Here is a 13,212-nt window from a genome sequence, read left to right on the forward strand (position 1 = left end):
CCTGTGTTCAGGTTTGTGCCCGTTACCTCTTGTCCTGTCACTGGGCACCACTGAGAAGAGCCTGGCCCCATCCTCCTGGCACCCACCCTTTCAGTATTTCTAAGCATTGATAAGATCCCCCCTCAGTCTTCTTTTTTCCAGACTGAAGAGACCAAATCCTTCAGCCTTTCTTCCTAAGAGAGGTGTTCCAGTCCCCTCATCATCTTGGTAGCCCTTTGCTGTCCCCTCTCCAGCAGTTCCCTGTCCTTCTTGAACCGGGGAGCCCAGAACTGGACACAGCACTCCAGGTGCGGCCTCAGCAGGGCAGAGTAGAGGGGGAGGATGACCTCCCTCGACCTGCTTGCCACGCTCTTCTTGATGCACCCCAGGATGCCATTGGCCTTCCTGGTCACAAGGGCACATGGCTGGCTCATGGTCATCCTGTTGCCCACCGGGACTCCCAGGTCTCTCTCTGCAGAGCTGCTCTCCAGCAGGTCACCCCCAACCTGGACTGGTGCATGGGGTTGTTCCTCCCCAGGTGCGGCACCCTACACTTGCCCTTATTGAATTTCATAAGGTTTCTCTTTCCAGCCTGTCCAGCTCTTGCTGAAACAGGACCACATCACAGAGGTGAGCACTGCTATCCAAGCTCCAGACCTCTGTAATATTTGAATAACTTTTTCTTTCCAGTTCCTGGGTAGTGAAAGGCAAATCCCCCCCATGATGTAAACCAACTTCTATTGGCATCTGAAGCCAGGGATGTTCCTTCCACATCATGTCCTCCCCAACCTCCAGCCAAGCAGGGGACCCAGGGCCGAAAGCAATGCGGCTGGAGCATCAGTATGCTCCACCAGTCTGCAGAGGGCCGCTGGTTCCTCGTGGCCGGCTGCCAGCCTTCAGAACTCAAATTAGTTTCAAGGAGCTCAGTGCTGCGGTTTGCTGACTCAGCCCCTGACAGATCCTCAGCTCCAAGGGATAAAAAATGAGAGAGATCCGCTGTCTCGGACATGGGAATGTGTGACCGAGTGGGATTCATCTGGATGCTGGGGTTTCTGTCGGCAGCTGCTGGTGGTCACTCTAAGCCCAGACTGCCTGGTGTCAGCTCTTCTGATTTCTCTGTCTTCGCCTTCCCCTCAAATCAATCTGCTGAAACCTTGTGCAGATCTGGCGCACGACTGACATTCAGTAAATTGTCCAGTTGCACTTCTGAGTCTCTTGAGTCATAAAAATACCTTCCGAAATTGCCTGAGCCACACATGCAGATATTTTCTCAAATGAATGGGCACAGCAGTGCGTCTGTGTGCTCTGGAGGTAACAAATGGACAAGTGAAAGCCCGTCTCTTAAAGAGCATTGGAATCCAGCGACTTCCTCAGGGGTGAGGTCTTCTAAAAATTACCTTGGAGTCTTTAAGAGCATTCAAACTTTAATTGTCAGGGCATAAAACACTTCCCCTTATTTCTAATCCTAGTCTGGCTGCTGATTTAGCATGTAGCATTAGATGCATCTCTTAACCTTCCTGGGCCAGCCAACCAGCCTGTGAAAGGGAGATAACATTTACTTGCCTTCTTTACTGATTGTTATAGCATTTATTAAATACTATATGTAAAGCACTTTCAAAATCACATAAGGAATTATCGCTATTATAATTTCTATTCTGTGTTTTGATGGTTCTCGGTAATTTTCTGAAGAGACCGTGACTCTCATCAGCTTTTTCACAGTGCAGTTTTCATGTGATTGAGGCACTTTGTTTTAAGATGTTGATGCTCTTAAGCAAGAAGTGACTCCTCCTGAACTGCAGTAGCAGACTGCACGCATTCCCGATCCGTGGCAGGGCGCAGTCGTATTGGGTCACTGGACCATCTTTGGTGTCACTCTGGTTTGGATGAAAAATGGGAACGCGCATGCAAGAATTACCTTGTTCCAAGGGTTATGAGATAACGGCATAAAACTCACTGCCTTTATTATTTGGCATATTCACCATAGGAATATCTGTTCTTGAAAAGGTGCACTGAGTTGCCTTAAACTGATTTAGCAAATCAGTTTATTGATAGCAGGGCAATAACTGTGTTTTTAAAGTAAGGGAGATTAAAGACAGAATTGCATCAGTTTAGCTAGATTGGTTCCTAAGCTGATTTTGTTGCTTCAGGTTTGGGTTTTGTGGGGTTTTTTGGCGTGACCAAGTTTCAAAATGAGTATTGTAAGTAAAATTTCAGTTTCAGAATGGCAGTACACTGAATATTCCACCCCTGTAAGTGGGTTCACAAGTCTCTGCAAGTAGGTTTCACTCCTATCACAGTACTCAGATACAGCCTCTAATGGTGAAATCCTGATCCTACGTTGAGCAAAACTTTGATAACTTCAAGGCTTGCGTGTGCTTTTAGCCTAATTATTGGGACACAAACTTTTTTCAGGTAACAAGGCATGGAGAGAAAATGACAGATCTAAAACCACTCTCTTGCACGTATGGTTTCTCTGTAAAGCAAAGTTAATAGATGGATCAAAGTATTGGTGCAAACCACATTTTAAAATACAGAATTAAATTTGATTAAACTGGTAGTTTATAAAGGCTGCAAGTCCTCAGTATTCCGTTGTTGTAAGCATAGTGTTAATAAAACAGCGGGAAAGTCTCCAGACTTTCAGTATTGTGTACCTGCCATCACATTTAGCAACTTTGACATGGCTCTCTCAGAAAGACCAAATATATGGACTTCCAGAGCGAAGAGATGAGAAAGCGTTACACTTTTCTCGGGTTTTGGGGTTTTTTTTTTAAGCTTGTTTTGTGGATAAATAGAGAATTTCCTTCTTCGGCCTGTCTCTCCAGAGTCTTTTGAGACAAACAGAAGAATAAGACTGTACAACAAGTATGATTTTTTAGAGTGATAAAAAAGACATCAGAGATCAGCAGCAAAACCAGAAATAAAATTATCTCATTTCTTCAATCCCAAGACGTTTTTGCTCTTGCTAAATCTAATTTCACTAAGGGAAGCTGGGAGGAAGGTGTTTTCAGTTTGGGTTTTTCTGTTTGGTTTTGGTTTTAGCTTTTGTTCGGTTCATCAAGGTGACTTCAAAGCTGCACCCTGTGACTCTGGCAAAAACAGCTCGTGAGCAGCAGCGCCTGCTAAAAAGATGCTGCCTGTCCCTGTTTTCACAGCTGCCGGAGCCTGACGTGGAGGGGATGCTTTCCCTCCTGCGTCCTGTTTTGGGGATGCAGGAGAGGCAAGGATGCTTCCCCTCAGCAGGTTACCATCCCTGACCCAGGCTCAATGAAACCAAGGATTGTTCGCAGAGGAGTGAAACGGAGGCGTTTCCAAATAAAATCTCTTTCCCACTTGCCTAAAAACTTGTTGAGCGTCATCTGCAATGTTTGTTTCTTTCCTCCCGTTGCCCCTTTCAGCGCCTGGATTCATGCAGGGCAAGCTTCTCCCTCCCAGCTGAAGGACTTTGCCAAATGCTAATTGACTGTTAAAAATGTTCTCACATCAAGGCGCAAACGCTGCGTAGCGTTGCTGGCAAGGACCAGCAAGTTACTCCTCAGGCTGTTGGGAGCCAAGCTCCGTAGGTCTGGGAAGCTGATGCCCCGACTTGAGTGGTAGAACAAACATGTCTTTAGCTTTTTAAAATGCTTTCCACTCCCTCCCGTGGACTCAATTTAACATTGTTTCCTGAATAACTTTCTTTTCATAACTATATTTACTAAATGGCACCTCAATCTATCAGCCATAAAAAAAAAAAAAAAAGGTTCTCCTGAACGATTGCTTGCCAAAGAATTATTTTTTTTTTTTTTTAGAAATAGTTCTTACCCGGTTTTGCTCCTTGGGGATTTTTTCAGCCAATCTGAAAGCCCTCATAATTAATTTCAAAAATAATTTTAAATACTTTTTTCAGCTTCTTTCTTACCTCGTGACTACAAGGTGCATCAAGTCTGGCTGTGGGCTGTCAGAGTGCTGTTTCTCATGCACAGGGAAGTACTTGAGCACGTGGCTCTTAAGCACATGAGCAGCTCCCCTGAAGCCAGCGAGCTTATTCTCATGCTTAAAATCCATGTCATACACTAGTGCCAAGCACTGAAAGCGAGAAGCAGGGATGAGAAAACTGTCTTCCTCTGAAACACACATTTGTCAACACAACTGAATAGATACTGAGGAAAAAAAAACAACAAAGAAGTAAAAACGAGAGGTCTTCAAATTGTGCTGAAATCTCTTCCTTTCACAGTTAACACCTCTTTTTTGAGTCTATACATAGTAGATACATCCTGTGGTACTTCATAAACTCTCCATCTCTGACAAGATGTGAAATGTAAGTGCAAATCTAAGAGTAACACCAAACCCTATTCCAACATCTTTATGTTAAGAGGAGGAATATTTTCCTTATGGAGGCAACGTCCTTTCATACAGCTCTGGAGGGCTGTCTGTTAGCCCGACATAATATTATCCAACATTAACGCAGGCAGAAAAGCCGCCTGGCTGGAGGTAGCGTAGGGCGAAGTTGCAGACCATAGGCAGTAAGTTATCTATCTGCCCTGCTCTGGAGGATTAAGAGTCGAAAAAGACTATGTGCGGGGTGCTGTGGTAGAGACGCTGCCTGCGTGGTGTCCATTTCTTCCCACCTGCCTAGCATGGTGCATCCATGACTGGGCTCCACATCTTCCCTGGGCTGCATTAGGTATTAGTCGGGTTAGCAGCGATGCCAAGAGGATTTATATGGTGGTGTGTCGGAGAAACCACTTTCCAAATCGTTTATTTCATCGTGTGAATTGATCCAGTCTGTGACTGCGTTTGGGTGATAAACACTTTTTTTTTAAAAAAAAAAGTGAGTATGTATGGTCAAATAACACTAGAAAATCACTAACAAAGATAAACTTTTGTCTCAAAAAAAGGGGTGGGTGTGTTTTTAATATAAATGAGGACAACATGTAAAGAAGCTGAGTTTGTGCTCCTGCCTCTGCCGCTTGCTCTTACCCAAACAAAGCCTCTTTGGGCCGTAGGTTTTACACTCGTAAAATGTGGCTGATGATATTTCTTGCAGTTATTTTTCTGGGGGTCCTTGCTAGGGAGTTGTTACAAACAGGCGGGGTGGTGCTTGCACTAACTTTGTATCCCATCTCTTAAAACAGCTTCGATCTCGTAACCATTGGTGGGATCTCCATTATCCTGCACTTTGAGCGGGCTCCCTTCATCACCCAGGAGCATACGCTGTGGCTGCCGTGGGACCGCTTCTTCGTGATGGAAACCATAGTCATGAGGCACGAGGAGAACGAGATCCCGAGCTGTGACCTCAGTAACTTTGCCCGGCCCAACCCCGTGGTCTCTCCATCCCCGCTGACAGCTTTTGCAAGTTCCTGCTCAGAGAAAGGTCCTATCGTTCCTGAAATCCAGGTATGAATCATCTGAGCCGAGGAGAAAATAATCCATCTCCTTTCTGTGCTTCTTTTGCCTGCTTTGAGACACGTGAATGCAATTGTTCTGTGTCTTTCCCTATTCCCCTGCTTTGCTAAAATCACAGAATCACAGAATCACGGAATGGCAGGGGTTGGAAGGGACCTCTGGAGATCACCCAGTCCAACCCCCTGCCAGAGCAGGGTCACCCAGAGCAGGTGGCACAGGAACACGTCCAGGCAGGTTTGGAATGTCTCCAGAGACGGAGACTCCACCACTTCTGTGGGCAGCCCGTTCCAGTGCTCTGTCACCCTCAGGGTAAAGAAGTTCCTCCTCATGCTGAGATGGCACTTCCTATGCTCAAGTTTGTGCCTGTTACCTCTTATTCTGTCACTGGGAACCACTGAGAAGAGCCTGGCCCCATCCTCCTGACACCCACCCTTTAAGTATTTATAAGTGTTGATAAGATTCCCCCTCAGTCATCTGTTTTCCAGACTGAAGAGACCCAAATCCCTCGGCCTTTCTTCCTAAGAGAGATGTTCCAGTCCCCTCATCATCTTGGTAGCCCTTAAATGAATGATTCTGTGCTTGTTGCACCATTTTTCAGCCGTTTGCCAGGAGCTCTGTCTCACAAGCACGCAGCCAGAAGGTTTCTTTTCCCTTATGCCTGAGAGATGGAGGCAAAGCGCTCATGGCTGACAGCAAAAACCTACGTTGGCTCTGCTTTGCTTTCACTTCCCATCCGCAGGAGGTGGGCTGGGACCCCCATCTGGCCCACAACAAGCCTTCGGGCAGCCCTTTGGCATTCAACATGCCCAGCGCGAAGCCAATGGACCTCTTAACGCTCTGATGCCTTTCTCCTGTTCACGAGCAAATTTCACCCACCAGGCGAGATGGACCTGGGTGGTGGAGCATCAGGTGTGAAGTTTCTCAGGGTTTGAAGGCATACACCTCTCTCTACAAAGCTGCTGAGATGTGCAGTCAGCCAGCAGACAGCTGGCAAGTAGCCAGGCTGCTGAGCAGCTGGGGTTTGTTGCATTTCATGACATTTGGGGTAGGTGAGGAAAGCGAGAGGGTTACATTGAATTTCTCATCCCCGTTTTCCTTTTTTTTTTATGGAAGATCGAGTCGGATAAAGTAGTTTAACAACCTGCTGTGGATTGGAAGTATTTTGCCAAAAGGAAAGATGGGTTTTAAACTGAATTGTCCAAGCAACTGAATTGTCCATCTTCCTTAAAAATACTCACTGTGTTAAAATACATGGATGTAGCAGCATTCAAGCTTTCCGTTCCTTCTGGGTTTTACATGCCAGCATTTGGCATTATTAGTGACAAATAATAGTCTGCCAAGGCAGAAATAACAACAAGCGTAGCAAGAAATTATCTGCTTCCTACTTGACTCCATTGGAGTTGCAGTAGCATGAATGAGGAACGAAGGCACTTTCCATCTTCTAATTTTGATACACCAGGTACTGAACCCAGAAACAAACAAAGCTAGTAGCGTCTTTACCTTTCCCTCTGGACTAAAGCCTGTGATCCTTTTTCACGCTAATTTCCAATTACAGTCACCATGTTTGCCCCAGCATAATTACTAATGAAGTCCCATCTCTTGTAATGCCCATCAGATTGCAAGTTCTTGGTTCAGTTTTCACATCTCTTGTTTCCTAAACCAACAACCACCATGAAAGGTAATGTTCAGCGCTGCCTAGGAAAAAAGCAAATATCTGATACAGTGAAACTATAATCATAACCTCACTCATTGTTGTGTAAGATACTCGTTAGATTGTGTTAATTATATTTATTTGAACTAAAACATTCTAAAACTCCTCTTCAACGAGAGGGCGTGTCTGTCTGTCGACTGTGAAAGCAGACAGGGATGTAGATCATCAGCAATAGTTTGATAGAGTTTCTTGATGACAGATCATAGAATCATAGAATGGTTTGGGTTGGAAGGGACCTTAAAGATCGTCTAGTCCAACCCCCCTGCCATGGGGAGGGACATCTTCAACTAGGTCAGGTTGCTCAGAGCCCTGTCCAACCTGACCTTGAATGTCTCCAGGGATGGGGCATCTACCATCTCTCTGGGCAATCTGTTCCAGTGTCTCACCACCCTCAGCGTAGATGTTTAGTGCCATTTGAAATATCCTGCAGATATCGTGTTTGGCCTTCAACTGCCAATGATCCCCCTGTCAGTGTCCTGCATTATACCTGCCAGCCCTTTGTGAATGTCACAGGTAACTTGAACATCCCAAATCACACTAGACACCTGTAGTTATGGAATCTAATTGAGATCTAAGTGGGAATCATTTTAAGATTATGGCACCTAAATAAGCTGTTCGCACGGAGTCATCTGGATGTGTGCTAGATGTCTGAGCTCCCATTAAATCTGGCAGAAACCTAATCAATATCATCAGCGGAGCCTACAGACCAATTAAGCTGGCCATCTTGAAGGTATCTAGTTCCCACTGACAGTATCAGTTAGATCTCCACTGACTACGATTGATGCTTATGTGTCTACCTCACATGCACACACTTACATGTCGACCTTTGGATTTAGATGCCTTAAACTGGAATTGAATCCCACTCTTAAGTTTACGTGGCAACACCAACCTTCTAAAGAGCCTGTCTCTGCCCATTGGCCATGAAGACACCTAGAGGAGTAGTTCAGAGGAGACTCCTAATTTTTAGGTTCCTAAGTTTAGATAAGATGAATCCTGTACATCGTGAGCAGTACTTTTCCCACGTGCCAAATGATGGAGCTAAAACCTGTAAAACAGTATTCCAGCTCAAATATTGACAGTTGAAGATTAATGAAGTTTGTGGTACAGGAATATACAAGAGAATCTGATTTTATGGCAGAGTCCTGACTGTACTTCAGTACATAAATGGACTACTTTTCATTCCTATACTGGATATATATACAATAAAAAATAACCTGACTGTCAGTTTCTGTGGCTGCATTTTATAATGCGCAGTTTTCAGTAGAGAAATGCTAAATATAAAAGGTGTGAGCACATAGCCAGGAGGAGGTGACAAGTGGATGGCAGGGCTGGGAAAGGGATTTTAACAAGTGGGCAGATAGGAACCACATGAGCTTCAACAAATAAATGCAGTGTCCTCTAACTGGATTAATTCCAAAGAGCAAATAATACATTTTAAGTGTTTGATTCAGGTGCCTAAAGACAAATTTGATGCCATTTAAGATGCCCCGAAGTGTCCCTTCAGGCCTCCGTCTGTAGCTTCAGAAAGGCAGAGATCTCAAGAAGGTCCACATCAGATCTGCCATCCCTTTGCAGAGGTTTTGGATACCATCGAACATCTCAAAAGCACTAGGTGCCTATGTTAAGGCCCCTGATTCAGGCCCTAAATGCCTTTCTTTCTCAATATTCCTTCTGACCATCAGATTAAAAAAAAAAAAAAAAAAAAGATTGATTGTTCCTTGCCTTCTCTGCTGGCAGAGTGAAGAGTAGCTGTAAGAGAAACGTGTTACCCAGCACACAGAAACAAGATTTTCCACATTGTCTCATGCAAAGAGTGGAAGAATTGCTACTAACACAAGCGTAGATCAACACCCAGGACCGAATGGAACACGGCAGTGAAAATTGCTAAATTGTGCAAATCCCTAGTAAGACTGAAGGACCAGATCTTCAGCCCGACCAGCCTGGTGGCTGGACCACTTTCAAAGAGCAGATTATATCGGTTAGGCTGTGATAAACTCTTAAGAGCACTAGACCTTCACAAGGGCCCCAGACACAGCATATGAATTTATTCAGCCCAAACGGCAAATATCAAGTAGAAATAAGGGCACAATTCATCTGTCATTACTTTTGGTGCATTCAGAGTATTTTAAAGCTTATTTTTTCCCTCTTCTCCCACCAGTGTCCTACTGGATTATATTCCTCCCATCAATGCCCTGCCGTGTTGCCAGTTTGGCACTACTGACAAACTCCAAATGCATTTCGGATAATCTGAATTACCATTTGAACCTGCTCTTCCAGCAGGCACCTTTAAACACGGCCCCTCGTGCTGCTCAGCGCCTCGGTACTGCTGTGCTGACCCTTTCTCCGGAATGGCAGACAGCAGAGACAGATCATGACAGAGGGAAATAATTATTTCTGACGGGGATTTGAACCAGACATTGCAAATAGTACCTCCGTGACAATTATTTCTGCCTGGCTTTTTCCTAGAGGGGGTTCCATCTGAAGACAGATCTGATACAAGGGACCACCTTTACTCCAGCTGGTCTCTGGTTGAGCCTGGTCCCAGCCCAGCTTGTTGCTGAGCTCATAAAATATATTCTAAAAATCATGGGTTTTCCCAGTTCTGTCATTTTTCAGCCTCCTAAGCACTGAGATATGTAAATTGAAAAGGCTGCGTTAGAGAAAGTAAATATTTATGAGCACGGTGGAACGGTGCTTTAACTTCTGGATGTGTCCGTTTGTCAAGCGCTGCAACGCTCAGAGGCTGTAAGTTATCACTTGAAGAAGCGGTGGGCCTCGGATAATAGCTTAGAAGAGGTCTTTTCAGGGGGCAGATTACAAGATTTGTCGTTATTTATAACGCTAGCTGGAAAACTTGTAAGAGATGAGCAACGTGTCATGCCAGGGAAATTTTGCTGCTCCCACAGAGGAGGAGTTGAGTAAAGGAGCCAGGAGGCCTGGAGGCCACCAGGGTGGCTGTGATCCCTTCCTGAGGGGTGGATCTCTTGACCCACCTGCCTTCGAGCCTCCGTGCCTTTAGTATTACGAAAGCCGATTATTGCTGGGGAAGTGTTTTCACAGCTCATTTAGGGTCCAGCACACCAAAGTGGTGTCAGAAGTGGTGCAGGAGAGAACGGTGCCAGCTGTGACCTTCTGACACATCCCATTATCAGGCCAATTTTTCCAGCTCACTGCTAAGCTTCTACCTTCGTCTTTCAAACTTTGCCAAAGGCTGCCGGCTTGTGCTGAAAATGTCCATGTCGAGTCCTTACCTAAGAGTGAAATTTTCTGGAAAGTAACAACTCTTCTTTTTTTTCTCCTAAGATTTAAGAAAGAAATGCCCTTTTGTAGCAGTATTTTGCATGGGAGAACCAGCATGGTGTCGGGGACACACTTTGTAGTACTTTACAGAAAATTTCCCTGCATTTCTCCAACTAAAAACAAAGACGTTTCAAGATCTGGTTATACTTTAGCAGGTAAATTAGCTGCAAATCTCATCTTTACTGAGACTTCTCTATTCTCAAAGCAGAACAGGGGCAGGCAAAACTTTCCCTGCTCTTTCTCCAGTCTTTTGTGAAATTTCGTACTGGAATGGAGACCCGTGAGATAGAGGTGGATCAGACAAAGAGGGTCAGAGCTGAGGTAGGAGAGGAGCAGTTTCAAAGGAGGAGAGATAGGTAAGTCATCATCGAGGGAGGGTGGAAGCAGGATTCACTAATGACTTGGAGAGAATGGCAGGTTTTGATCAGGGCCAGGGAACGTCCATAAGGATACAGGCCAAGTAGGGCTTGATATTTTACTGGGAAAAAGAAGCCAGGGTACAAAAATTAGCAGCCATCGAAACCAACCAAATAGAAGACAGAAAACGGAAGCTAAACTGATGGGATGGAATAATCTCAGACCCCAGGCTCCTTTCACCATGGGTCCTGTGAGTCCCACTGTAAACACTGACTCCTGGGACTCCTTTTAACAGTGAGTCCCACTGTAAACACTGACTTCAGTCTCCCGTTCTCCCATGTAACAGAGATGGAGAGAGGGGGGCATTCCTTGGCTTCCACAACTAACCCTATAAATTACATATATGATTTCATACTTGATGCCTAGTAGGTGTGCTTTTTTAGACGTGTCTCCCAGAGCTTTTATAAAGGTGTGTTTGATAAATTACAGCTTCGCTGCCTTTTCCTGTCTGCTCGCTGCTGATTTAACACCTCCTGGATTGCTTTTCCACAGGCTCTACAGGAGGAGATCAACGTTTCCGGTAGTAAAATAAAAGTAAGTTACCTGAGCAGTCGCACAGCTGGCTACAAATCAGTCCTGAGGATCAGCATGACCCACCCCACCATCCCCTTCAACCTCATGAAAGTCCACCTCATGGTGGCCGTCGAGGGACGCCTCTTCAGAAAGTGGTTTGCAGCTGCTCCAGACCTGTCCTATTATTTCATCTGGGATAAGACAGATGTCTACAGCCAGAAGGTGTATGGGCTCTCGGAAGCTTTTGGTAAGTGACCCCGGGGCTTGTGTCTCTTTTTAGAAGCAGCTAAGAGGCAACCCACAGACCTTGTCCTGGATCGGTATGGTCCAACTGCTAACGCATAAAATGGTCCCTGATGGTTCCCTGCTGTTTCCTTGGAGAGGGTTGGGCCCAGCTGTTCAGACAGCACACATTTCCCCAACAGATGAATATTTATCTGTTCTCTGGCTCATGGCCCAGCACATACACCCTGAGCTGCTACCATCATATTCATAGAGAAGGAATGAACTGGGACTAGAGGTGTTTGGCCGCCTCTCACCCGTAGCCAAAAGCTGTCAGCACTGCTTTGAAAAAAATCCCTAGAACTGAGCCCTGATCTCCGCTCCTCATTCTGCCTGACCTTCAGGATTGCTCTAGTCTTAGTTTCCCCTTCGTTACCTATTCAAGAAAGCCATCCCAAACTGGGGCATGATGGTCTTCTCCTACTTTGTACGTTCATTTACATCTGCAAAAGACTTAGAAGCTGCAAGGCAGAGAAAGGGAAGGGTCTGCGTACTCAACGTGCCACGTCCCCAGCAGCAAGCATTATGGCCCGTGCCACCCACTCTACAGGGGCAGAAGCTGAAGCCCGTGGTGGGGCAGGATGTGCTGTGGATGTGCGCAAAGAGACACTTCATTCCTCTTCCTGCTGCCATCTCAGGCCTCACCCAGTGAGCCCTGTGTGATGGTGCCAGAGGGAAGGGGGAACTTTGAGTGTATACTGAGCAGAGGTGGTGCAGCTCTGCGGTGGTTGCTTCCCATCCGATCAACAACCAGAGGACAGTAGTTACAGGTGTTCAATAGAATCTAGACTAGACCCCTCAGGCTGCCAAGGAAATGGAGCTCTTGTTGACAGAAGGGTGGTTCGCTGATGCCTCGTAGCCCAGCTGAAGATAAGTCTCTCTAGAGGAGCTGTAGGGTGCCTTGTTTTCTAAGAGGAAGAATGGGTGCCTTCCTCTCACTCAGGCTCAGCTGCCTCGAGTAGACTGGATGATAGAACCTGCTGAGCCTTACCCAGTTTGGAGACCATACTGAGGAACGTGTCCTGGTAGTGCGTCCTGAAAGTCTACGTTTACATGCTCTTTAAGATGCTAGATTAGCGGTGGGGTCCCAGAGTGCTCCATGGTGCAGCTCTGCAGCCCCAGAGTAGCAGCTCTGAGGACATCAGCAATCAGGTTTTCAATATTCCCCACCTCTAGAACAGTGGGAAATATCAAGCCTTCATTTCCTAAATTACATCTTCCTCTGATACTGTCTGTTTCTGCAAAAGGCTATATTTGATGGGGGATCCTGAGTTCGCTCAGTGCTCAGCACTTTTCAAGGAGGCTGGGAAACTTGTAAGATCAGACCTTTATTTTTATCTAGTGGGAAAAAAAAAAGAGAGCTATGTAATTGCTTTTCATTTGTGTAGAACTTGCAGTTCTGCTCTGCTTCAGCTGTTAGCACTGAAAAGATCAGGTAATGCAGAAGAAAAGCAGCCCAATGAAACTGGTCCTGCTTCTTCTGAGAAAATCATAAAGGACACATTATGCTGTCAAAAACACGATTTTCCTTCTACGGACATCATTTTACTCTTAAGCTACTCCAATGTGTTCCGCAGAGTTACTCTTGAAGGGCGCTGATTAGACATCATGGCAAGCAAACCCTT

General features: G+C 45.6%; 1 protein-coding gene across 9 annotated transcripts in view; it reads left to right on the forward strand.

Moving 5' to 3' along the window:
- The window catches only part of TENM4 (teneurin transmembrane protein 4), a 1,293,844-nt gene that overhangs the window by 1,212,121 nt on the left and 68,511 nt on the right, over positions 1 to 13,212 (forward strand). For all 9 annotated transcript variants that reach the window (XM_063326345.1, XM_063326336.1, XM_063326383.1 and 6 more), the window contains 2 exons: positions 5,094 to 5,355; positions 11,285 to 11,552. In XM_063326345.1, the coding sequence (XP_063182415.1) occupies positions 5,094 to 5,355; positions 11,285 to 11,552 (530 nt within the window). The remainder of the gene's footprint in view (positions 1 to 5,093; positions 5,356 to 11,284; positions 11,553 to 13,212) is intronic.

The sequence above is a fragment of the Chroicocephalus ridibundus genome, chromosome 1 (assembly GCF_963924245.1).
Source record: "Chroicocephalus ridibundus chromosome 1, bChrRid1.1, whole genome shotgun sequence".
Taxonomy (NCBI): Eukaryota; Metazoa; Chordata; class Aves; order Charadriiformes; family Laridae; genus Chroicocephalus; species Chroicocephalus ridibundus.